The 24029-nt window shown below is 45.3% G+C and overlaps 1 protein-coding gene across 1 annotated transcript in view; it reads left to right on the top strand.

The window, feature by feature from the left end:
• Positions 1-24029, top strand: part of SCFD2 (sec1 family domain containing 2) — a 293361-nt gene that overhangs the window by 240141 nt on the left and 29191 nt on the right. Inside the window, 1 exon segment of the mRNA XM_080936728.1 lies at positions 21957-22102. Coding sequence (XP_080792854.1) covers positions 21957-22102 — 146 coding nt within the window.

The raw sequence follows: 24029 nt of genomic DNA, 5'->3' as shown, positions 1-24029 counted from the left end.
GTTCCAGGGGACAGCCAACTCCTTTCTCAAGATCATTACCATTTCCTTCCAAGATGTACTGGCCTGTTCCAGTTTTCCTACAAGAAATACCTAAAAGTCAAAGAAAACCAGTCCCTAGATGCCAAGTGGTAATTAATTAATAACACCCAGTTTCTGTGCAATAGGCTTTGATGCTGAAAACCATGAGTATCTAAAAGGTGAGGGCCCACTTTTTTGCTTCTTATGGTTTTTTAGAATTTAAAATGCATGGCTGTATTTTGGGAAACTACAGAAATGTAAATGATACTTTTGGCTGGAGAGATTCAGAACTCAAGCGATTGTTCATGAACTTACCATCGTTGTGGTAAAATCATTTCTACCTCCAATTGTAGAAGACCTGTGCGAATTATAATACTTGTCTTTGTTCAAGAAAGAATAATGAATTCTAACAGGACACATCAAGAGATGATTTTTAGATTCACATATATTCAACTTAATCCCCAACAAGCATAACTAGAGGGACATGTATCTTCAAGTAGAAACTTTTAAAATCCTTTATTGTCAGATTAAGGATTTGACCATCTGAATAAGCCCATATAGCCTCTGACTCATAATCAAATTTTGGAGGACACTTTTCAAATCAAACATCTTATTTTTATTCCTTTTTTTCCTAGTAGCTTACTTCATTTTAACACCATTATGAATCAGTCCAAGTCTGCAAGCTTTTATTTTCTCCTATGAGAAATGAGTCAAGACAACAATTTTAAAAGGTTATGCCTTTAAAGTCCGGCTGATGTAAAAATAGAGAATAAGTACCCCAAGGTTTGCTGTACAAATCCTGTATTCAGTATCCTTAAGAAAGGGAAGGGGAATGCAATTTTCATGAGCCTTTTAAAAACTGAAAGGATGGAGAACAGACTAAAACAAACAAACAACAAAACCCCTTAATTTGAGGTCAATGAAAGAATCCCCCCCCCCCCAGCTAGGCAGGGAATCAAGGACAGCCTAGGATCATGGGTTTAGGCCAGCCTTAGCTAGATAATGAGCCCCGGGTGGGTGGGGGGAATCACAAAACAAATGTTTAAAATACACCGCTTTTAAAAAGATGGAACAGTATGCTTCTTTTTCTCATCCTGGGGTCTCCCTGTAGTGTAGAACTGCTGGCCAGGATGCTGCTCCCAAGTCCCAGGTATCTGGGCATAGGAAGGAACTGAACATCTCTAACCTATACTTGTTAGCAAAGCCATAACATACCCAGTGCCCTCTAAACATTCAAAGACCTGTGTAACATTCCCAGTGCCCCTTCCCAGTCACAGACCTGGGTAACATTCCCAGTGCCCCCTACCCCCAGTCACAGACCTGGGTAACATTCCCAGTGCCCCCCACCGCCAGTCACAGACCTGGGTAACATTCCCAGTGCCCCCCACCCCCAGTCACAGACCTGGGTAACATTCCCAGTGCCCCCCACCCCCAGTCACAGACCTGGGTAACATTCCTGATGCCCCTCTCTGTAGTTCCAGGCCTGTGAAATGTTACTACAGCACGGAGATATTTTTAAAGTAATGTGTTATTTTTAGGAACAAAGAAATCAAAGAATTCTCACTCTTGTTCTACACTGACCTAAGTATTGAGGGGTAATACTTATAGCTATTATGCTATAATTATATTAATCACAACTTAATGAGACAGATGGGCTTAAAATTGCACACATTGTCTACCATTAAATAAGGTCCACCGGGAATATTTTTAGTGGTTATTATCTTTGTCAGTGGCTAAGGGTTCATCTTCTGTGCCATTGACATTTGGACATTTAGGTATTTGGGGTGCTAGGCTTTCATTTTATTAGTTTGTTTGATAAATAAAATGTTCTCACTGGGCTAAGAATAAAAGCATCCCACGAGTCTACGTGCAGCCCTCCCACATGATTCTATTTTAGATGTGTTGAGGAGCTGGAAGAACAAGGAGGCAGAGATGGGTAACACAGATCCTCTGCACTGCATCGTAGGCTTGAAGGTTTAATTTTCACACTAGTGTGGGCTGATTGGAGTTGCCAGGAAATCACATTAAGATCAGGAACCTCAAAGAAGGAACATAGGGGACCATGTGGCTTTTCCTCTCATGAGTTAGGATTAAAGTCCTTATAAAGGGTGTGAGCATGGCAGTTCTCTCTGCAAGAACACAGCAAGAAGGCCCATACCAGATGCTGGCCCCTTGATCTTGATCTGGGAGGGAGGGAGTTTCTGATCTTTATAAATAACACTCTCAGCTATTAGAGCTGTACAAAATGGAGTGAGACACATAATTGCATGATTTTTTCCTGGGGAGATGTGAGCTAATGTCCATCACCTCAACAGGGCATAATGACAAACCAAACTGAAAGTTCATTCAAATCCAACTTGGCAAACCAATGACCTTATCGGTTGGTGAATGGATGATTTTATGGGTTTATTTATAGATCAATAATGAAGAGTTACCTATAGGAACCTGAATGTGCTGTCTAATTGTATGTCAGCTTGACAGAGGCTACAACATCTAAAAGGGGGGAGCCCCAACTGAGAAAATGCTTCCATGAGATTGGGCTGTAGTCAGGCCTGTATTTTCTTAATTAGTGATTGATGTGGGAGGGCCCAGCCCATTGTGGGTGGGGCCATTCCTGGGCTGGGCAAGCTGAACAAGCCATAGAGAGCAAGCCAGTAAGCAGCACTATTCCATGGCCCCTTCCAGGCTCCTACCCTGTGTGAGTTCCTGTTCTGACTTTCTTCAGTGATGGACGACGATGTAGAAGTGTAAGCCAAATTAAACCTTTCTTCCCGGAGTTGTCTTTGATCACAGCAGTAGTAACCCTAACTAGGACACTTAGTAACTCCCAAACTGTGCATCTCAAAGTTTCAACCGTCATGAATGGTGACTTCTTGGAAGCTGCACCAGACTCCTTTCAACTAACCTTCACCATCCTGTAGGATCCAACAGTTCTCAGAATGGTTTGTGCTAAGGGTACGATGGGAACTAATAGCCGGATACTAAGATCCTCTCCTTCCCCATCTACTAGAGCATGCCAACAGTTCCATTGCCATCAGACATGGTTTCCAGGGTGTTAGTCTGCTTATTAGTTGCCATGGTTTCTAGGTCATAATCTCTACTTCAAGATGGTATCATATTATGCCCAGAGGCAAAAAGGATACCCCAACCCTAATGTCTGAGGCTTTTGTTTCAAACCAAGCAGTTTTTAAATAGGAGCTGTTTAGATACATTGTGTTGCCAAAGGCTCTGCCCTGTCACCAATATTGGCATTGGGAGCAGCCAGCCTCCTTCATCAGCCACATTGATTTTTGTGCCATTTTAGAAAATGTCTTCAGTCTATTTAGATAATGCCAAATTCCCTTCTCCCCTCACCCCCACCCCACGTTTTTCTTGCATATGGCTTTATAAAATGGGTCATTTCCTTAGCTGTCTATAAATCTTGGTGCTATAGACAAGTCCCACTTAGTGAAGAGTATTCTCATATCAAAATGCGCAGAGTAGCTAACACAGTTCCAGGAATGACCCCATCCACTTGTCTTGAGTCATGTTCATTAGTGTGAAATGCTCTGTCCTAGGCCCTCAGTCTCCTGCTCCTCTGTTCTAGCCTGAGGTGTGGCTTTAACAGTCACCTAAAGGCAACTTTCTGTTCACTAAGGAAGAATGATACCTTGTTCTTAGTGACAACTTAAACTGTATCCACTACTAGGGAGACACAATATGTTTGAATTCAGCTAGCAGAAAGCTTTTCTTTCTGTATTGAAACTGTATTGAGAAGAGTGCATTAGCCAATTTTCCTTTGCTATATCAAAATACTTGATGCTGGATAATAAGCTGAGGTTTTAATTTACTTACAGTTCTGGAAATGCCAGGACACGTGACCCTGCTTTTTCTTAGATCAGATGAGAGCTTTATATCGGTCACAGGCATACAACAGCAGTCACAAAGCAAGACCGGAAGTCATGTATATCCTGCTCTGTTGAAGCAACTTACTGTGAATAACTAGCTCACTTCACACATCGACATTTATCCCATCAGAAGGCAATGCCTTGGTGTCCTAATTAAGGCCCTGCCTCTAAAAGGCTCCACCTACTAACACTGGCACACTGAGAAGGAAGCCTCTAACATGGGACTCTTTGGCACACGACGTCAGCCCATTTCGAGGAGAGTGAGGCTGCTCCCACCTCTACCAGCAAGATCTGGTAGTGTCCCTTGTGTGCTTGAAGAGAGGGGCTGAGCACCAAAGCTACAGAGCCGTCATCCAGCGCCCAAGGGGCTGAACAAAAGGATTTCATGGACAACGTGACATATGAGCTGGTCTATCAAGAGAAATCATTTTCAAGAATAGGAACTGTGAGCCTGCTCTTGACCACTCGAGAAAACAAGCTCTTGCCTCTGCCTGCTTTGTACCGTGCACCCTTCCCACAGTAGCAGTTATGTCTGTCCCTGTCTTTCTCAGCTGGTGTCCGCTTCTTATGTCTACAGGAAGCTCCTCTTCCCAGTGCCACAGCTGGCCACTTCCTGGCTAAGCCCTCCACTTAGGGACTCGGAACATCCCTTCTGAAATCTAAACTTACACAGCAGTGCTTCCTGTTTCATGTCATTTCAACTACATGCCTTTCTTTAGCTGCAATCAGGAGCTCCAGGTCCCGAGACTCCTTCCTGGGCATCTTCAAATCAACTTTAAGTTTTACCCTTTGTACAGTGAGATCACCAAACTGTCACAGACTGGGCCTGGGCCTTTATTTAGGGCTAGGTTTCTCTACCAAGATCCCATGAGCCCAGATATAGGGGTCTTGTAGCTCCTGACCTGAGACACTGCCACTCTGGAGAGTTACCTATGTCTGAGAGTCTGGGGTTACACACACTCATTATATAGAGGCATCTTCCTTTAGTTTGTTTCCTCCTAAGCCTCCTGCCTCCACCTTCCCACTACTGGGATGGCAGGTGTACACCACTGCACCCAGCTTTTTCCCTGGGTGCTGAGCATACAGAACTCAGGTCCTCATGCTGTCTGGACAGCTGACTACCTCTCCAGCCCCAGAGGCACCCATTTCAGAACCTGTCCCTGAAGCTTAGGACTCCGGGTATGTGGCTGGGTGTGAGGAGAGTGCGCAGGAGCCATCCTGGAGTCCTCTGCCAGGCTGCTGAGCCGCAGAAGTACTGAGCACCCTTTCAGCTTCCTTCCCCACCGTGCGAAAGTCACGGCCACTCACCCTGCCAGTGAGTCCCGGTGGAGAAAACCAGTGATCTCTCTGGCCTCTTGGGTTGCAGTATGTACTGCCTGATTGAGCGTGAGTTCCTGGACCAGCTGGGCCGGGGGCTGCTGTTACAGGAGGGTGGGGTGACCTCTTTTTTGGCTCCTGGGGGTATCTTTAATGCCACCCACCAATGGAAGCATGCCTCAATCTCTGTGTGCGCCAGGGTGAGACATATGGCGTATTTCTACCAAATGTGTGTAGATCTGGACAGGAAGGGAAGCTCGTCACCGGCGCTTCCTTATTTGGCCATTGTTCCTTGCTGCCTTCCCAGCTTACTCTTCTGTGCTTACTTTTCTTTCTTCTCTCCGTGCCTTTGAGGGGACTTCTGGGTCCTGCTCCATCCCTGTTCCAGCTGGAGACTCCTCTCGTACAGTGGTGTAATCACCACTTTGGGTGACTGGAGCCCCCATCAACTGTCATCCCATCACCAGAACTGGCTTCCTCTGGACCCTGCCCCAGTCCCTGACACGCACGTGCCTGCCGTACGCACCTCAGAAATGTCCATTCTTCCTAGATTCCTCCTGGGACCCACATTTGACCTGTAGCGTTATCAAGCTATGCTTTTTACAAACAGTACCGTATAGCCACAAGATGGAGAAGCTGCTCCCACTTGTTAGCTTTCTAACTGAAAATCCCTTCCCTCTCTGACCTCAGGTTCCATGGTATAAAATAGAGATAATACCCATTTCTCAGGATTACCAGGATCAGGAATGCATAAACTCATAGCTGAGGTGAGTGGGGGCCGGTTAGTGTCTGCCGTCTTTTTCTCCCTGGTTGACTGTATAGATTCCTCATTCATTTTTTTTAACCGTAAGTTGGAGGCCAGTGTTCGGGTCAGTTCGGTAAAGTGAATAACAAACAGCTCTAGGAGCTCAGGACAGCCATCTGTTTACATTCACAGAAATGTCTAGACTCTCAAATGCCCAATTAATTATCCTATATAAAATGACACACTGTTTTCCTACAGCCTTCATATGGCTGAATGCCTGTATAGTGTAAGTACTCTCTAGATTACTTTTTAAACCCAGGCTAATGTAAATGCTATGCAGACAGTTGTTACGCTCAACTTTTAGGGAGTAAGAAAAGCCTGCATATTACACATGTTCCGTATGGATAAATTATTTTCCAGAATATCTTCTATCCACAGTTGGTTAAATCCATGGATACAGAACCATCAGGTGACTGAAACAACAGTGATGATTAGCATCTTCTCCGTTCTGGGTCCCCCTCAGGGAAGTATGAAATCTGGCATGTGCCAGCAAGAAGAGACTAGGGGTGGTGTCAACCCCGAGGGACTGCCCAGTGGTGCTGGCTGAAGATGCAGAGCCTAGAGGGGAATTCTGTTTTGAACAGTGAACTCTCGGTGATGAAAGTCATGGTCACTGGACATAAAGATAGTTGAGTGGAAGAGTCAGGCCGTATCTCCACTGTTCGTCCTGTACTGTAAGCAGGCTAAAGTAAGGTAATGTGACGTAAGCTGAGGATAAGCTGTCTGCCCCGCTGCACTCCAGTCTTAGCTGTGCCTGGCAGCAGGCAAGAGAGACCTGCGCTGGTTAGTGTCTCACAGATTAGCCCCCATCAGTATGCGCTTTCAGGCAATAAAAAAAGTGTAAGTTTCCAAATAGCCCATCATTTAGGCTCAACACAGCTTAGACGAATGTTCCTCCTGCTATGTGTGTAAATTGGAACCATTTTACCATGTTTATGCTGTGCTGGTCATCTTAAGCCTTCATGTGCTCGCTGACTGCCAATAAAAAACTACCATTTGAGAGTTTGGGCTCTGGGTCTAGCCGTCTACCTTAAAATAATGGGAGAGTTACTCAGCCTCCCTGAGTCTCATTTGTGTGACTCACTATGAGGGGATGGCAGCTCTCATTGTGAGGCTGAGGGGTAAATGAAAGGCCCCTTGGGGGAATTAGAGCAGTACCTCCAGCACAGGGGCACTCTGGGGGACTGCTTAGGCTCCTGGGGCTACAGAGGAAGTTCTAAAGAGGCAGCAGTGTTTGGCTGATTTTGTTTAGTTTTTCTCGGGGCCATGCCCCGGGGCAAGGGATGGGTAAATGTTTGCTTGGGATGGCTTTAAAGATGCCTTTAAAAGTTTAAAAGACAGCTTAATCCTCCATTCTTCTCCCTAAGTAAGAACTCTTCCTAGAAAGTTGACCAGTCTTGAGTCCTTGGGGTCAGAGGGGGACCACCAGTTATGTGCATGGTGGAGGGTTTTCATGGTGGTGTTTCTTGCTGGTGTTCTGGAGCCTGGTTTCTGTTCTCCCTTTAGTTGGTGACTCTGGCATAGCAAAATCAAAGCTTAGTAGGGGCTGGTAACAATACAGCCATGGTAATGTGCCAGCTTCCTTCCATGGTTTGGCATGAGCATGGTTTTATTTCATGTGGCTTTTACCTCCCTGTATCTCACTGTATTCCTACTGTCAGGAAGGGCTCAGAGGGCTCAGAGATGCTAACAAGATGTGAAATTCGGAGCTGGCTAACAACCAGCTTGGGTAAATGGCTGCTTTCCGGCCCACACATTCCAGGGCCATCCACTCACCAGCACAGGCAGCCTAGGGCTGAGCAGTCATCTTCCCTCTCAGAGTTCTGCTCTGTCTTTCCTCTCCCTTCTGTGGTGGCAAAGCCCTGGCTGCCTCCGTCCCTCTCAGCCATCCAGTTAGGCCCTTTGGATCCTCATATCTTTGTACTTACTATCTGTCTGTCTAGAAGCTTTTCTTATGACTGTTTGCAGCGTGCGCCTACTCACTTGAACAAAGATCTTTCCAAAACTCTTCTTCCTCCAAGAGACCCTTTGAAGCTTCATCATCTCCCTTGTACCTCAGCTTCTTTAGGTGCAAACTTCCTGGGACATAGCTTGATTCACTTGCTTGCTTATATCACTGTTTTTCCTCCCTGTAAGAGAGTCCACCAAGTGCAGGAACTATGCCTCCAGTTCCTGGAACACTTCGTACTCCATAAATATGTGCGGAAAAGAAGGTATCAACTCCCAGCTAACAAACACAGCAAGCCTTCAGGGAATGAATCCACCAGCACTGCAGGAAAGGAAGTGAACAGGGATCCACGGTGGTGTGGAAGCAGACGTAGTACCTCTCTACTGCACAAGGGTGCTGCTCAGAAGGTGGTTGTAGGCTGAGGTTAAGGGCTAGCCTGACACTGACATCACACATTGGCATTCTCCAAAGTTGTGACAGGGAGCTTTGGGTGGGTGGGCAGGGCTCTGGCTAGTAGAATTCTAGACAAATGAGTGTAGGCAGAAAGAAGCCGGTCTTACCACTGAGGCCCAGTTCACTTCCCAGGGTGATCAGTCAGACTGGTGGCTCACCCAGATGTTCAGAGATGGAACAGCATCTCTGGTCAGGTAATTCTCCTCTTGGAAACATTCTCTGCTACTGCCCTCAATAAGCTATAGGAGCCCTGAGTCCACACTGAATGAGCTGTTCGCTGTGACTTCTGCCAGGAGGAGACAGTGGGGCTAAGTAAATGGCTTGAGGCATCCAGGAGTGTTCATCAGGTGAGGGTCAGCTGAGTACCCAGGAAGAAACCATACCTGCCCAAGGTCCTCCTCCTCTGCCAGACAGACAGAAAACAACTTTGGGCAGACATGGGAGGAGTTAGAACGGGGTTGTAGAATGGCATTAGTGAAATTCTCAAATGTTTTTCAGAGGCATAAGATTGGCAAGTTGTAGTTAAAAACTGGAATATCAAGGGTTAAGGGATGTTGTTTTTTAAATAAATGCTTAAGTTACATCCTTACAAAAACTTGGCTCTGGTGGTTGACTGTCATAACTGGTGACTACAGACATAGTCTTAAAAAGAAGTCTCCCATAATTCCAGACAAACAACACTAGATAGGTAATTGTATATTTCATACAACTACACGTGGAACACCTACATGTGCGCAAAGCAGACACTGTGATAGGACGTTCACAGGTGTCAGTTATTAAAACAGGCCTTAGGCCTCCCTGACCGCCTCCTGTGCTACACAGCTTATACTAGTTAAGAGTGAACACAACTTAAAATTGAGATTCCTCAGCCACAGTGCTAGAATTTCAAGAGCACAGTTGGCATCCTTAGCTGGTGGCTGTTGTTAAGCAACAGATGCAGAGTTTCCATCCCTGCAAAAAGTCCTGTTGGACAATGATGTTCTAGATCCGTGGTTCTCAACCATCCTAATGCTGTGACCCTTTAATACAGTTTCTCATGTTAGTGGTGATTTCCCCAATCATAAAATTATCTCATTGCTACCTCATAACTACAATTGGATACTGGTATGGATCATAATGTAAACATCTAACATGCAGGGTCTCTGCTTTGTGACCCTTTAAGAGCTTGTGACCCACAGATTGAGAGCCACTTTTCTGTAATGCCTGCTTACAGTTGGTACCACATTACCCTGTGGTTATTTATATACATGCATGCCTCTACGTGGTAGACAGAGACTGTTTAGCAAATCTACTCTATTCCTCTTTAGGAACCTACTCTTGTCACTTACTCCAACATGGATGTAATATTATTTTTTTATCAGTAACAGACAAACACATTCATTCTATCTCCTAGCAATGGATCTTTGGCTGATGCTGAAGTCTGACTATCATGTGACTGTGACTGTCTCTTGAATCTAGATCTTGCCCTCTCTTACTGGTGATGTCCAGTGAGGTGACAGTCAGCATGCCAAGCACAGGCAGCACTCAGCACTCCCATGAGCTCATGGGACTTTCACAGATGTCCAAAAGCATCTGCCTGGTTGTTCTAGCCTCCAGAGAAGCCTGCCTCCATCAGCCCCCCTTCACCACCAAAGGAGGCTTTTGGAAATGTAGAGCTGAAAACTATAGTGATCCACTCTAAGGAGGGTTGTTTCAGTGTGTTTGTTTGTGCCACGTCACCAGGTAAACACACACAGACACACACACACAAGGTGTACACACATAGTCTGTTTTGTATCCAGACTAATGATAGTTTTATTGACCACCTCCTGGGTCCCCTGGCTTTCAGAACACACCATGTCTGTTATATGAGTTTACAATGGAACCCTTGTAGCCTAGGAGGGGGAGCAGGGGACACATGGCTGTCATTAGGCCTGGTCCTTAGCTCTGGGCATGATGCTTTGCTGGGAAGGAGGCAGAAAGTCTGCAGAAATGAAGGCAGTTGTGCGCTGGTGTGTGAAGAGAATTCAGGTTTTATCAGCCTGGCCCATCAGGGCTGACTGCTTTTTCTCCTTAATGGAGGCCCAAAGGAATTCTAATCATTTGGGTGTCTTTATTTTTAAACTAACTAAGCCTCCCCTACTCGCCCCTACAACTCTTCTCAGCCTGCAGACACAGAGTTCAGGCTGACTCCCTGTTCTGGATCCCCATTCTGTAAAGGGAAGACCTCCGAGCCCATGCCCTTCACTCAGTCACTCTCTGTCACAGCAGACAGAGATTCTGAAGACAGCTGGCGGACTAAAAATGACCCTGCTTAGAAGCAACTGAAAGTCTAGATACCCAGAGCATTTGTGATCATTTACTTCTGCTGACAGAGTTTAAGACACATTCTAGGCATTGCTAATCATCTCCATTCTCTACTAGACAGGGAAAGAAGTGGTAAGCAGCTGTGTAGAGCCTAAGAGTGTGAGCTTGGATCAGGGAAGGTGCATCCTTCATTCCTCCTCTGGCAGCCCAGCTCCACCCTGCCCCTGCTACATCTCACTCCCCCTGGAGCAAGACTTGAATGTGCTTGGAACCTGGACTTTCAGACTTTGGAGGCAGAGGCCCACCTGAAGGCTTGCTGGATTCCTCTGCCCTCCAAGCTCATGGTACCCTTCATCACAAAGGGATGGGGAGCAGGGCTCTGCTTTCACCCTTCTTCTTGCTCCAGGCCCATTTAGCAGTCTTTCTGGCCCACATCCCATCTCTGAATCAGGCATGACCAACCCACACATGAATCCACACTACCTCCAGAATAAAGTACAGAAAAGCAATAGATAAAGGGCCTCATTTAGCAGAAGCTTAAATTTCAAGTATAGCAATGCTGGCTCAGGTCAATGGAGATTTACAGCAGCAGGTGCAGGGGACCTTCGAGGAGGGGCAGAGAGTGATTTGTGTGCGTGTTGGGGGAGGGCAGAGGCCCAGGCACATTTGATCTGTCTGCTACTGGAAGAAAAATAAACTCCATTTGCACTTCTGTTCTTAAAAGAAACAAAAGGGTTGAAAGAAACTTTAAGCCAACCATTTCCCTGTCTACTCTTCTGATTCTCTCAAATAGATTAGAAAATTATCCCAGGTTATTACCCACCTCTCCTTACCCCAAAATATGGTATGGGAGAGACTACCCCTCCCACCAACCCCGCAGTTCACCCCCTGCTCACAGAGTCTTCTATAGTCAGCTCAGTGACTCTGAGCTCAGGAAACATAATAGCAAAATAAGTTTCAAAGCAGTCTTCTCAGTGACTGAGAGCAAGAGGCTGAAGGGCCAGACAGCCCATTGAAAGGCTTTTAAATATGGCTTGTTCTGAACATCTGATTTATCCTTTTCTGTAAATGAACAATTAGTTGTAGCACAGGGTTATGTAACCGTTGGGCATGCATTACTCTAAGATGAGTAAGTACTCACTGAAACCTGGATAAGAACATTATCCCAGGGGTACCACATGGCTAAAAAGGACACTGTGTACCAGCCCCACTCTCTTCCCTCCCCAAACTATTTCGTTGCCATTTCTAAAATAAGTACAACCTTATCTCCTGGGGGGAAATTCAGAGCACTGTTGAGATCAGCAAACAGCTCGGGCAGAGCTGTGGTTCAGAATGCAGGAGAAACTACTGCCTGGGTGGTCTTCCAAAGCTCCTTGTGGCCACAAGCCTAGGAGACCTTTCCAGGTTGTCTTGTTAGTGAGGGGATCCTTGCATCACTTCTGTTGTCAGACCTCATAACCCCACCACACACCCCATTCGTGGCCTGTGATGGAGAGTGGGAAAGGACAGGATCTGGAGAAAAACACAGTTCAGAACCCATAAAAAAAAAAATGGTCTGTTAGTGTACCCTGGAGACCATGTGGGATCCATTTGTCCTAAGTCAGGGAGGGAGCTATCTGTGGAAAGAGCCTCTGGGCCTCTCTCTCCCCCTCGGACTCACTGGCCTGGAACATTGGTTCTGAAATTCTGCACAGAGAACGTTTCCTTTCTAAAACTCAACAATGGCAAACTCTTTACAACTCACAGAAAAGAATGTAGATAAGACCCATCCAGGGGTCTACATTCATCTTGCATTAACTTCACTGTTCGCTTTTTATATTTATCTTACTTTATCCCACCAGACCCCCAGAAACCCTAAGAAGTAAACAAGTTGTAAGGTGAAGCTACCAGATGAGCTTCATTCATGGGTGTGTTATGGTGAGTCCTTTGTGGGTTCCTTACAGTGGTGCAGAAAGTAAAACCAACAGAACTGTCACACTGTGCATGAAGAAGGTCTGGCCTCACCCAGTTCCCTGCACCCTCCCGAAGCCAGCTCTGAGAGATAGCAAACCACGTGATGCTATTCAGAGCCACCAGAAATGTCCACCCGGGTTGTAAGGGGACATATTAAAGAGTGTGAACTGCAAGTTTGTAATTCAATACAATTAGCTCAGTGAAATAAACACAAGCCACCACTAAGGGCAGCTCATGGTAAGATCTGCCAGTTTGAATCCTTGGCTGTGTTGGAGCCAGCCGCCTGTGTGGATGTCAGCGCTGGTAAACATGAGCTCTGAAGTAAGCATCTATGCAGGCCTTTTCCCGCTCACAGAAAGCTTTGTGATCAGGAAAGGAGCCAGGTCAACATGATGTGTAAGAGATCTTGCTTTGCCATGGACCTGTGTGACAGGGAACATATGTGGCCTGAAGCTTGATGCTCACCTCCTTAAAGACACAGAGTCAAACACTGCTTCTCCGCGCACTGTGAATGGAGAAGTCCAGATCCCTCTGGGGTGATTGACATCTCTTAAGATAATTTAACAGACAGTGCAACAACTATGTGAGGTTGTACTGGTGATGCTGTACCCCGTGGTCTGAGAGTCTCAGCAGTTCCCTCTTCAGCCACAGATCATCTTGATAACGCAGTACAGTCATGGCTTCACTAGAGTCACACTGGAGAGGTTTCTCAGAGGCATCTTGAAGGCCGAGTTTAGAAGTAGCTGGGGGTACTTCACTGTGTGTATGATCGTCTGGAATTCTGCTGTGCCCTAGATATTTCCTGCAGCATTATGGGTGTCAGGGTTGGGGAGTACCAATGCCACTTCCTACATCACACAAGATGGGCCACTCTGGCAATTTGACTTTGTGCCCTGCCAAGCAAAGTTGTCTTTAAATGGCTCACTTGCTAAGGCACTTGCAGTGTGAACATGGTGACCTGATATTTGAATCCTAGCACCCATATGAAGGTGTCACGTGTCTGTAACCCCAGAGTTGGATGGGTGAGAGTAGGCTGACGCCAGAGGCTCACCATCCACATCTACCAAGTGTAGCTAACCAGGGTCAGTAAGAGACTGTATCTTAAAAACCTAAAGTGGAGCATAGTAGCAGAAACCCAGTATCAAGTACCTCTGTACACACCTGGGAAAACGGCACACACACACACACACATTCAAATAATTTTTTTTGACTCTGCAAATTCTGGAGAACATTGCTGCTGACAATCCTCTTCCTTCACACAGTAAAAGCTTCAGAACTGGGGATAGAATTCTAGGCAGCCATGTGCAAGTTTTCCATATTCTCAGCCGAATATACAAGTCTTCCCCTGCCTTCCAGCATCCCAGACCTGCCTAACAATAACAGAGTTCAGCTGTCATTTATTTCTTTAATCAGCTATTTTTAAAAGCTGTATTTGCTGGAGGCTTGGAAAGTAGTCAAACTGGTTTTTGTTATATTTTCAAACATGATAGTTGCTACACGTAAATGTTTATATGAGATAGGTAGATAGATCTAATGATATGTGTATGTGTGTGCGTTCATTCTAGAGAGCATAATTAAATAATACAGCCCCTATCCTCCTCACCTGTCGCTTGCTCACTACTGACCTTGCTACCCTCCCCTCCCCCTCCCCAGAGGTGGCCGGTTCTCTGAGATTCCTGTTTATCACTCTCTTTTCAAAACACTGTTGTCAGATCTGTGTGTATGCTTAAGAGACGTGCAGCTTAGTTCTTGTACAGACAAAATTTCTCAGCCAATTGAACTTGCTCTTCTGCAGTAGCATTTGTGGGAGTTTGCTCCATCTCCCCTGGTAGCCTGCAACTGCTCAGAAGCAGCCGGGAGCTCTTTGTTTGAAATTTCCTGCATAGACAGTTTATTACCAGTCCAAGAAAATCAGTGTTGTTGCTTTACAGCGTGTTTGGTCTGATTCAAAACTTTCCCCACGAATCTCTGTGTTTTCCACATTCATTTACTCAGGAAGTGTTGTTCATGAGCTGGCACTATGCTAGACCAGCAGAGAAGCAAAGAGAATACAGCACCCCTACTTCCATGGGAGCTTGTCTCCTGCCCTCCACTGTTGCTTGAGTACCAATAATGGTCCAAGTGATTGAGGGCAATGGCAGGGCTTTTTTTGGGGTGTCTAACTATACTCTGAGCCCCTTGTGACCTCAACATTGGTATTTCTGGCTTGAACTGTATTAGGCAACCTCATTTGCTCACACAGACGTGCTGTGCCATGACACTTGGGCAGGCCCACCACACATGTAGTTCCCGGATTTAGCAATGAAGGAGGAAAGTGGCCCTGTAAGGCCTTCAGCCTGACAACCCAGATTACAATTATGTATGTGAGAAGAGTTTAAGAGCCACCCTGGATCATCAAACATGAGATTGAGTACACAGGGAGAATGCCTGGGTGGTGTAACTGCAGGACCTCAGAAATTCCTGTGAATTTTCTCATTGATAATAAATGTGTACATGACTATATCTGTGTGTGTGTGTATGTGTGTATAATTTCACACATTCTTAACCAGCCTCCGCATGACTCCATCGCCAAAACAACTAACATTCTTTAATCCCTGTGTAAAATGTAATGGAAGCCAAGACACCAGCCACCCCATTTCTAAAGCTTCTTCCGTTGTCTACACGAGACTGCTGTTGGTGGCAGAAAGTTATGTTATGCATGTCCTCAACCCTGCTTCTGCCAATTGGACTCATTTCTAAACTGCAAGATTTAATTAAATGTTTTCACATACTGATGAAATAATTTTTTTTTAAAAAAAGCTGTCTTCAGTGACAAACCTAATTGAATGCTTTCAGAAGACTCTAAAGATGAGTCAGTTTTAAACAGTGCTTTTGAAATTTGAACAAGGTAACTGCAAAAGGTTTGGGGAAGAGGATAAGACATTAAAATGCAAAAGAATTCTGCCTTCCAACTGTGCTACAGGTTTCTTTAGCTTATGATCCACTTTAAGCAGACTACGTGGTAGTCAGACATAATGTTTTGTGAGAAAAGACCTCTGTGCCACAGACAATATCTAAAGCAAGGGCACTGAAAGATTAGTGAATACTCCAGCTAGATTTTAATTTAAAACAAAATTATAACTGTATATATGTGAGCAGGTAGACATATGGATAGAAATATCGAAGTATATGCATTTGGGCACATGGATGTGGACATGCGTGTGTATACATTTGTGTTTGTGTGTGTGTGTGTGTGTGTGTGTGTGTGTGTGTGTGTGTGTGTGTGAGAAATTAGTTTGTATGACTCCCACTTTAAGCAATCTCCTATTCTCCTGGCCATTCTAAGGAAGCCTAGGGTGTGGGGGGGGGGGGGTCACGCTGTCTTTTGCCTCACCTGTTTTATGTTTTATACAGTTCAGACTTCTAGAATATTTCAGATACCATGTCACTTTCAAAGCTTATTTGGTTTTCATTTTGTTAACTTTGTTTTTGTTTACCAAGAATTATAGTGAGAGCCCCAAGAAAAGAGCCCACTTTGAAAGCAGTCGTTTCAAAGGAGAAAAAAAGGGAGTGTCAGCCTGCTGGATGGATGAGGGAGGTCATGACCTCTCAGCGCTCTGACCTCTTTGGCCCTGTCAGACCTGAGGTGATCTTTCCCCTGGCTGCCTCCCAGAGGCAGCCCCTGCTGTTTAGAGCCTGCTGTGTGTCCAGGATCTGGGATGCAAACAAGAAAGTGGGCTGGGTGTTCAAACCTCCAGGGCAGTACCAGGATGAGGAGAACCACTTAGACCTGAAATCAAGCTGATTTCCTGCTGGTCAGGCTGAATGTGTATTTTTGACTCTAATATTTCCCAGATAGATTTTAGACCTCTAAGGAGACTACTATCAGTAACCAGGGAGCAGTTTCAGGTCCAGTTCTCACCATGCCTCTTCTCATCAGCACGTCCAACTTATGTTTGATCAGCATAAGTGTGTGTGCACACAGGTGTGCAAGTGTACGTTGACGGCCTTACATAAGGACCACTTCAGGACCAGCCAAGATTGGCCCAACCTTCACTCTGAGGTGCTTCAACCTCTTGAATACCTGAAGAATAAGGGCAAACGTGTGAAAGCCAGCGTCTAGTGAAAAGGTGTTTCAAGAACCAGGGAACTCGAAGCATGATCCCTGGGAAAACTGGAGAGAATTCAGCCATGCCAAGCAAGGAGTGGTGCAGGATTTCAGCCACCCCAGGGGATACTAAGCCATCCAGCCTCCCTCCATTTGAACATGTTATGGCTGGAAAAGGCCATCATTGCAGGCTTTGCGGCTACAGAAACCAATGTTCTCCCCTTGCCGAAGGGAAGAGGCTTGAGTAAATGAGACGGGTGGGAGGAGAACTGCTGGAGGGGTACCAACACAGGAGCTTTGTGTAGCTACTCCAAGGAGTAACCGACACTGCCCAAGGGACCTCAGACCTCCGCAGAAAGACCTTGCGGAGATATGAGCCATCCCCCCATCTTAGAAGAACACAGTGGTACCCTGGGGGGTTGGGAGCCTCCCTTATCAAGAGGTGGGCCTCTGAAGTGTATAGACCATGCTCAGCTAAAGGTTGGCATCAGCCTGTGCTATTATCTATCTAACTAAAGGCTTAAATGAGAATTGCTTGAATTGTTCACTTGAGTTGCCTCTTTAAAAAAAAAAAAAAAAAAAAAAAAAAACTTATCAAGTGAACTGGCTTAATGGATCAGACTGTACGGGGAGTGTGAGAAGTAACTGAATACAGCACCTGACGGCACAGATGCTAAGAGGACTGTGCAGCAGGCGTGGGAAGACTCACGCCTTGTGTGGCCAAAAAGCAAGGCCCTGGCCTAGCTGCAAACCAGCCAATATCTACTCCTGGACAGGCCCAGGCCTCCCCAGTAAGAAAGGCACTCTATTGTGAAAGAATTTCTGTACTCTAAGGATGAGCTAATTATATTTGTAATTTTCTAATCAGTCACGTGGTCTTAACATGAATGGAAGCACGCAGTGCCTGGTAAGCCACGAGCTTGGCTCCTGTCCTTGTCACTGGTTGCTGGGGTGACCAGTGTTACTTTTCAGCAGCTAACTTGCTCCTTCCTCAAAGTGAGAATGGTAATAATGTCCACCTGGCTGCCACACTGGCTTTCTGCAGAGATTAAAGTGCTCTTGTGCATGAACTGCTTAGTGTGGTTACCAATGCGAAAGAGACTGCCCTTAACCTAGAGAGAGATGATGGTAATAATAATAATATAATAATAATAGTAGTAATAAGGAGAAGAAGAAGAAGAAATAAGACAAAGGGCTTTTTATGGTTATTTGTTCGTTTTACATTATTTGGAAAGATGTGCAACTACATGCCTTAGATAAATAAGTGAAAATTAAGGAAATTATGAAAAATGTCTGAAGACTGGATAGAAGTGACTTTCCTTTGACTGTCTCCAGAGCACTTGTATCGTGGGAAAGCTAGAGAGGGTGAGCAGTTTCCCAGAAGTTACCCTGGTGAGTGGTTTGAACTGTAGACACAGTTGTCAATTGTTGGACTTTGTCTCTTGTCCAGCAGTTTCTGCTGTTCGGTTGGGATCACTCAGGTTAGCAGTAAGCCATACACAACTCTTACACAGCCTGCTCTATAGTTGACCTCCACCCATGTGATTGCACAGCTTTTTCCTAGCTTTGATGTATAATGCACAAGTTCCTCAACTAGTCTAGACTTTATAGTAAATAATCTTCAATCTAGTAGATGATTTCATACCAAACTCCACCTAATGGAGAAATGGCTTTCTCTGTATTCTTACCCCAAACTAAAATGGGCCATGTGGGAAACTAATGGCTGTTTTGCTTCTGTAGAGAATGGGTTTTTTAACATAAAGTATTAGTCTAATGGCTAATTTTTTAGAAGAGTTAAAACACATTTCATCCCTGGGCAATGGCGACACATGCCTTTAATTCCAGCACTCAGGAGGAAAGTATATCTCTGAGTTTAAGGCTAGCCTGGTCTACAGAGTGAGTTTCAGGACAATCACGGCTATACTAAGGATGTTTCTCCTTGTCTTTATGCCATAATTTCTTGACAAGGTAATGAATAATTTAAAATGATTAGATAGATAGATAGATAGATAGATAGATAGATAGATAGATAGATAGATAAATAGATAATTCCTGACTTGATTTTACACAAAGAACCCTTCTTAATTATTGAAAACTCACATGCTTTGCCTTTCTTTCTTCCTTTGTTGAGACATACAAGCTGTGTTGTCTTGGTTAGACCTGCAGTGCCAATGGCAGTCAGGGTGTGAGTCTATCCCTGGCTCTCTGCAGCCCTGTGTTTCTTAGCTTTGGACCTTTTCAGGATTCAGGGAGAAGTTATATGTATGTGTCTCAGAAAACTACACATTTTCCCCTTTCCACGAGTTTGGGACTCCCAAGGAGTTTGTGTGGACTCCTGGTTTCTTTTCATCAGCTTCCTACTACCACTGGAGTCCTCCACATACACAAAGTCTACTGAACACAAAGGTGCTTTCTCACACTGGTCTTTACCTCTATGCCAGTTAGGTGTGGATTGTCCCCTAAGGTCCCTGTGCTGTAAGATCAATCCCTAGGGTGCCAATATGACAGGGTGGTAGAACCATACAGAGTTGAGATCCACTAGGAGGTAAGCAGGTCACCAAAATCCCACTGAAAGGAGCAGTTATGATTCTGCAACAGAGTTTGTAACAGCATGAGTTGTGAAAAGAGTAAGACTGGCCCCTCTTTACCCTTGCTTCTTGTCTCGCCCTGTAATGTCCCCATCACATATTGTCTCATCACGGCCATACTGTGTCTCCCCACTGGAGGCTAAGTAGATCTTGGGTTTCAGCCTCTACGAGTATAACGGAAACTCCTTATCCTTATAAGGCACCCCACCTCTAGTATTTTATTGTAACAAAACTGGTGTGACCTTATGTATTAATTACTTTCCTGCTACTGTGATAAAATGCCATGGCCAAAAGCTACTTAGGGAGGAAGAGGTTTGTTTGGCTTACGGTTGCAAAGGGATGGAGTCTGCAATAGCAGGGAGAACAGGTACAGTATCTGGAATGGGAAACTGGCTGGGGCACATTTCATCTAGACAGCTCCCCTTTCCAGTGACACACTTTCTCCAGCAGGCTCTATATCCCGAAAGTTCCATATCTCCCCCCAAGCAGTGCTACTAATAGAGGGCTAGTTGTTCAAATACCTGAGCCTATGAGGGGCGTTTCTCATTCAAACCACCGTGACACAGTTCAGCATTTTGTTTTGTCTTGTTTTAATGGCAACAAGTCAGATATTTTTAGAAACCAGGAAACATTTATTTGGTAATTCTGTCCACCCCTGAGAGTTATTACATACAGTGTCACATACTAATTAAGAGTATGGGCTCAGCAACTCACATCCCACCTCTCTCAGTGGATGCAGCTGGGATCCTTTGAATACTTTTGTAGATGCTAGATACATCCCTGTTTAGTCTAAACTTGTTTGACTCTACCTCTTCCCCCCCCAAAAAAAACCAGTTTCCTTGATTATCAACCTTGAAAAGTATCTCATTTCATAGGCATTAGAATAGCTATGGTTAAGAAAATAGATATTAGTAAATGTTGACAAGGATGTGGAGGAACTGAAACCCTCGGGGTGTTGGTGAGGACGTAAAGTCCTTAGGGAAGCAGTGTGGAGCTGGCATTCTTCAGAGAAATAAAAGTATGTGTTCACACGAAAACATATTTGTGCAAAACACCAGCATTATCATGATAACTAAGAGACAGAAACAACATGAATTGTGGTATATCCATACAGTCAAATGCACTATAGCTGTGCGCTAAACAGAAATGAAATGGTAGTGTGCTGCAGCCTGAACCCTGAAAATGGGGCAAATACAGCAAGCCAGCTGCAAAGGGCCACGTGTTCTATGGCATATTTAGATGAAATGCCCCATCAGTGCATCCACAGAGACAGAGAGCAGAGTGGTGGTTGCCAGGGGAAGAATTGAAAGCACCTGTTGGCTGATTTGGGGTTTCTATTGGGGTGATCAAAATGTTAAAAATTGTGCTGCGGGGTTTTGGTTGGAGTCTGAATATAAAGAAAGCTATTCTATGGTGGGCACTTTAAGTGGAGAATTTTGTGGTATGCGGATGACATGTCATAAAGTTGCTGTCAGAGTTGAAGACTAGGTGGGGTTATAGGTCAGGCTCTCTGTGTCTGATCACTGACGGCTCTGGTAGAGGACGGAAGATGTTAATGAACAGCTTCCTGTGTGGAAGCTGGTGCTCAGGCCACCTGAGCTCCCTGCAATGGCAGTAGAGGTCATCACACAGAATTATCCCACGAGGGAAGAGGAAGCAGAGTTTGTTGCTGTGAATATGTAGTGCCCAACACTTCTAGCCTGCTCATGGGAAGGCCCAACAAACTGCTACAGCCAAAGAAAGTTCAGATGGGAAGAGATGGTGACCAGGACAGACAGGAGGACAGGTGTTCCGGGTAGACAGCAGAGCACAGGAGCACTACCAACCCTGCAGGTGAGGCCTGGGTGGCTGCCTACTCCCAGGAGTACCCAAACCTGTGTGTCAGTGTCCTTCTCATGCTCTGCAGGGAGGAGCTTGGACTGTGACCTCAGAGGGGCCACATGAGAGGTGTGTCTAAGAATTGAGCATGATGTTCTCAAAATGTCTGTATTTTATGAACCACTGTCTAATTCTTAATCATTTCTCTTCTGAATGGATGCCTAACAGAACAGTAGTCAGTGAGAGTGATTGTCACTTTATTATTATTATCATCATCATCATTATTACTTTATTATTTCTACTACTATTACTGCCATTGTCTATCATCATCCTCTTAAGCTGCTTTCATGGTCAACCATTTGAACCTGCCCATCCCAGCCAGTGTGGCTCTGTCATCTCCCTCCGTCTTGCCTTCAGACCTTCTGGAAGCTGTCAGGGGGATCCAGACCAAAGCTTCGTCCCAGCACAAGCAGCCATGCTCCTTTGTGTTCTTCTTGGCTTCCCAATGCTGTGTAGAGGGTCGAAGCCCCCAGGGAGCCTGGTTTGCCATGAAGCCTCTGGAAGCTGGTGACTGGGGCCAGTGGCTATGGTGCCAGGCAATTCTGAGCCCCACTTCTGTCAGAAGCATTCACACTTGTCCTGTTACTCAAAGATGATCAAAACAACCCAGTTAGTGAACAGCCTGGGAAAAGAGGGTTAAAGGAACTCCAGACTGTTACATTGAACTCATGCTGTCAAGAGGAAAACTTAGCTGAAGGATTTGCTCACTTATGAAAATACCTCTGGACTGTTTCAGGTTGTGACTCTGCAGTTAACCTGACATTGCCCAAATCCCAAATTGCTGTGAATGAGGTCTTCACGGCTCTTTGGGAGATTGCTGGAGCTAGGAGTCTCATGAGGCAGTTCAAGTCTGTGTATGTTCCTGGAAATAACACCCATCAGGTAAGTGACATCATCCTGTCTGTCTGTTATGCTTCAGGATTCTGAGGCCACAGCCTCAAGGCAGTTTCCCCTCCACCTCTGTGGAATAAGGACTTCATTCTGGATAGACTCCCAAGTTCCCTCTTAATGGAGCACTTGGGCTCTGCTAAGTCTGAGATGTGTCTCAGTTCGTTTGGTCCTCAGACAATGTAGCTGGTGAAAAGTGGGTTGGAAATGACCCCTGATTATAGCCATGTGTCCTTCTCAGCTGTAGACTACAGCCCAAGGCAAGGTGTTCCCTTAGAGTCCAGCTGCCATTCATTCCCAGTGACAGACTGGCTGTATGTAGTCCCAATTTTATTCTTCTAGCAGCTCATCAACTTGATAATCGATATAAGGCAAGTGTTTGTCGGACTGTGGAAAGGAAGTTTGTGACAAGGGAAACACTGTTAGAAAAATTCCCCTGCGACTTTCTAAGGACCTACAGAGATTGCTTTGACTGACCTTGAGAAGAAAGGTAGGACAACCCAAGATTAAAGGAGGGGCTCTGTAAAATCCTGAATGGGAGACCATGCAGGAATTCCCAAGGGGAAAGACACCTGGTGCTGTGGAACCTAAAGTATCTCGTGGTCAATGTCAAGTGAGATCTAAGGCTCCTGGTGGCAAACATGAGCTTCCACAGAAGAACCGGGATTTCTGATGGGAAAAAGAGGATGGCTGTGGGACTCGCCTCTCCCTCCCCAGGATGTCTCTGGTAAAACCTACTGAGGCTTCTTGATGAGCTTAATAGTACTTGGTGTGCCATAGTAGGAAGTTGGGACTGAGTGGTGAGCTCATCGGAGGGCACTGGCTGTTTAAGTGCATGCACAGTTGTCATGGTAACCCAGCAGAACCCAGGTTCTTACTCTTAGTCTCCTTTGGTTCTCACAGCAAGGAGGCCAGAGAAGCATCGGCCTGGGTTCCAAAAGGAAGTTATCTGTCACGTATACATAGTAGCCATGGGCAGGTGGCATCTTTGCAACCTACCCAAAGGCCCCTATGTACTTTGGTTCTCAAAGAGGTTCTAGAAGTATTGATCAATGGTGCTGATAATCATCCAAAATCACCCACAAAGATATCAAGACCATAGAGTTTGGTACTTGATGTTAAAGCAGCGTTTCTCATCCTTTGTTTTCAAATCTGAGACCAGCACCACCACAGAATATAAAGTCAATCAGATCACCAAACATATATCATTCAAAAAAATGAACAATTTTTTTGTTGTTGTATGAGTTGTAGACAAAGGCATGCTGAGGCTGGTGATATATGACATTTAAACCAGAGACTGTCAAAAGGCAAATGGCTGCACCAGTTGGCAGAGAAAATAAACCATAAAATTAATGAGGTCTTTTCCATTTTATGACCATCACAGGGCACTGATTTGGCTGGCTTCACATAAATGCATGTTAGCTATAAATCATGGCATGATAAGGACACTGAGGAGCGACCTGGACCCTCTCCCACCACAATGCCTCTGGGCCTCAGGGCTGTTCTACAGCCATGACTTTCAGAAAATGAAGTTTTCCATGCAGCATATGCTTCCCCTCATAGTAATCCAGTGACATCAACACACTCAGCAGGACTCCCCGGTGTCGAGACTGACAGATTGGGAGAGAGGGGTGCGGAGTGCACACTGTGAAGATGAAAACAGGAATGATGTGAAGGTGGAGAAACACTCCACGGCAGTAGAAAGAGAAGGGAATGAAACAGAGGCAGGCTTGCTGTGCACAGCTGACTTTGAATCCATGTCTCAGGCTCTGCTTGATGGGGAGTTCCCACTTTGGGGGAGAGAAAACATGGCGGAGCTCTCTAGGAAGCATTGTTCTAATTTCCTAAAAGATATAGCAAAATTTAAAATAAAAAAAGGCATAGAAGTTTATGTTTAAAAGTTTCAGGGGGGAAATGTAAT

The sequence above is a fragment of the Micromys minutus genome, assembly GCF_963924665.1.
Source record: "Micromys minutus genome assembly, chromosome: 1".
Taxonomy (NCBI): Eukaryota; Metazoa; Chordata; class Mammalia; order Rodentia; family Muridae; genus Micromys; species Micromys minutus.
Note: the sequence above shows the minus strand (reverse complement) of the source record. Positions and strands in the feature narration are given on the sequence as shown.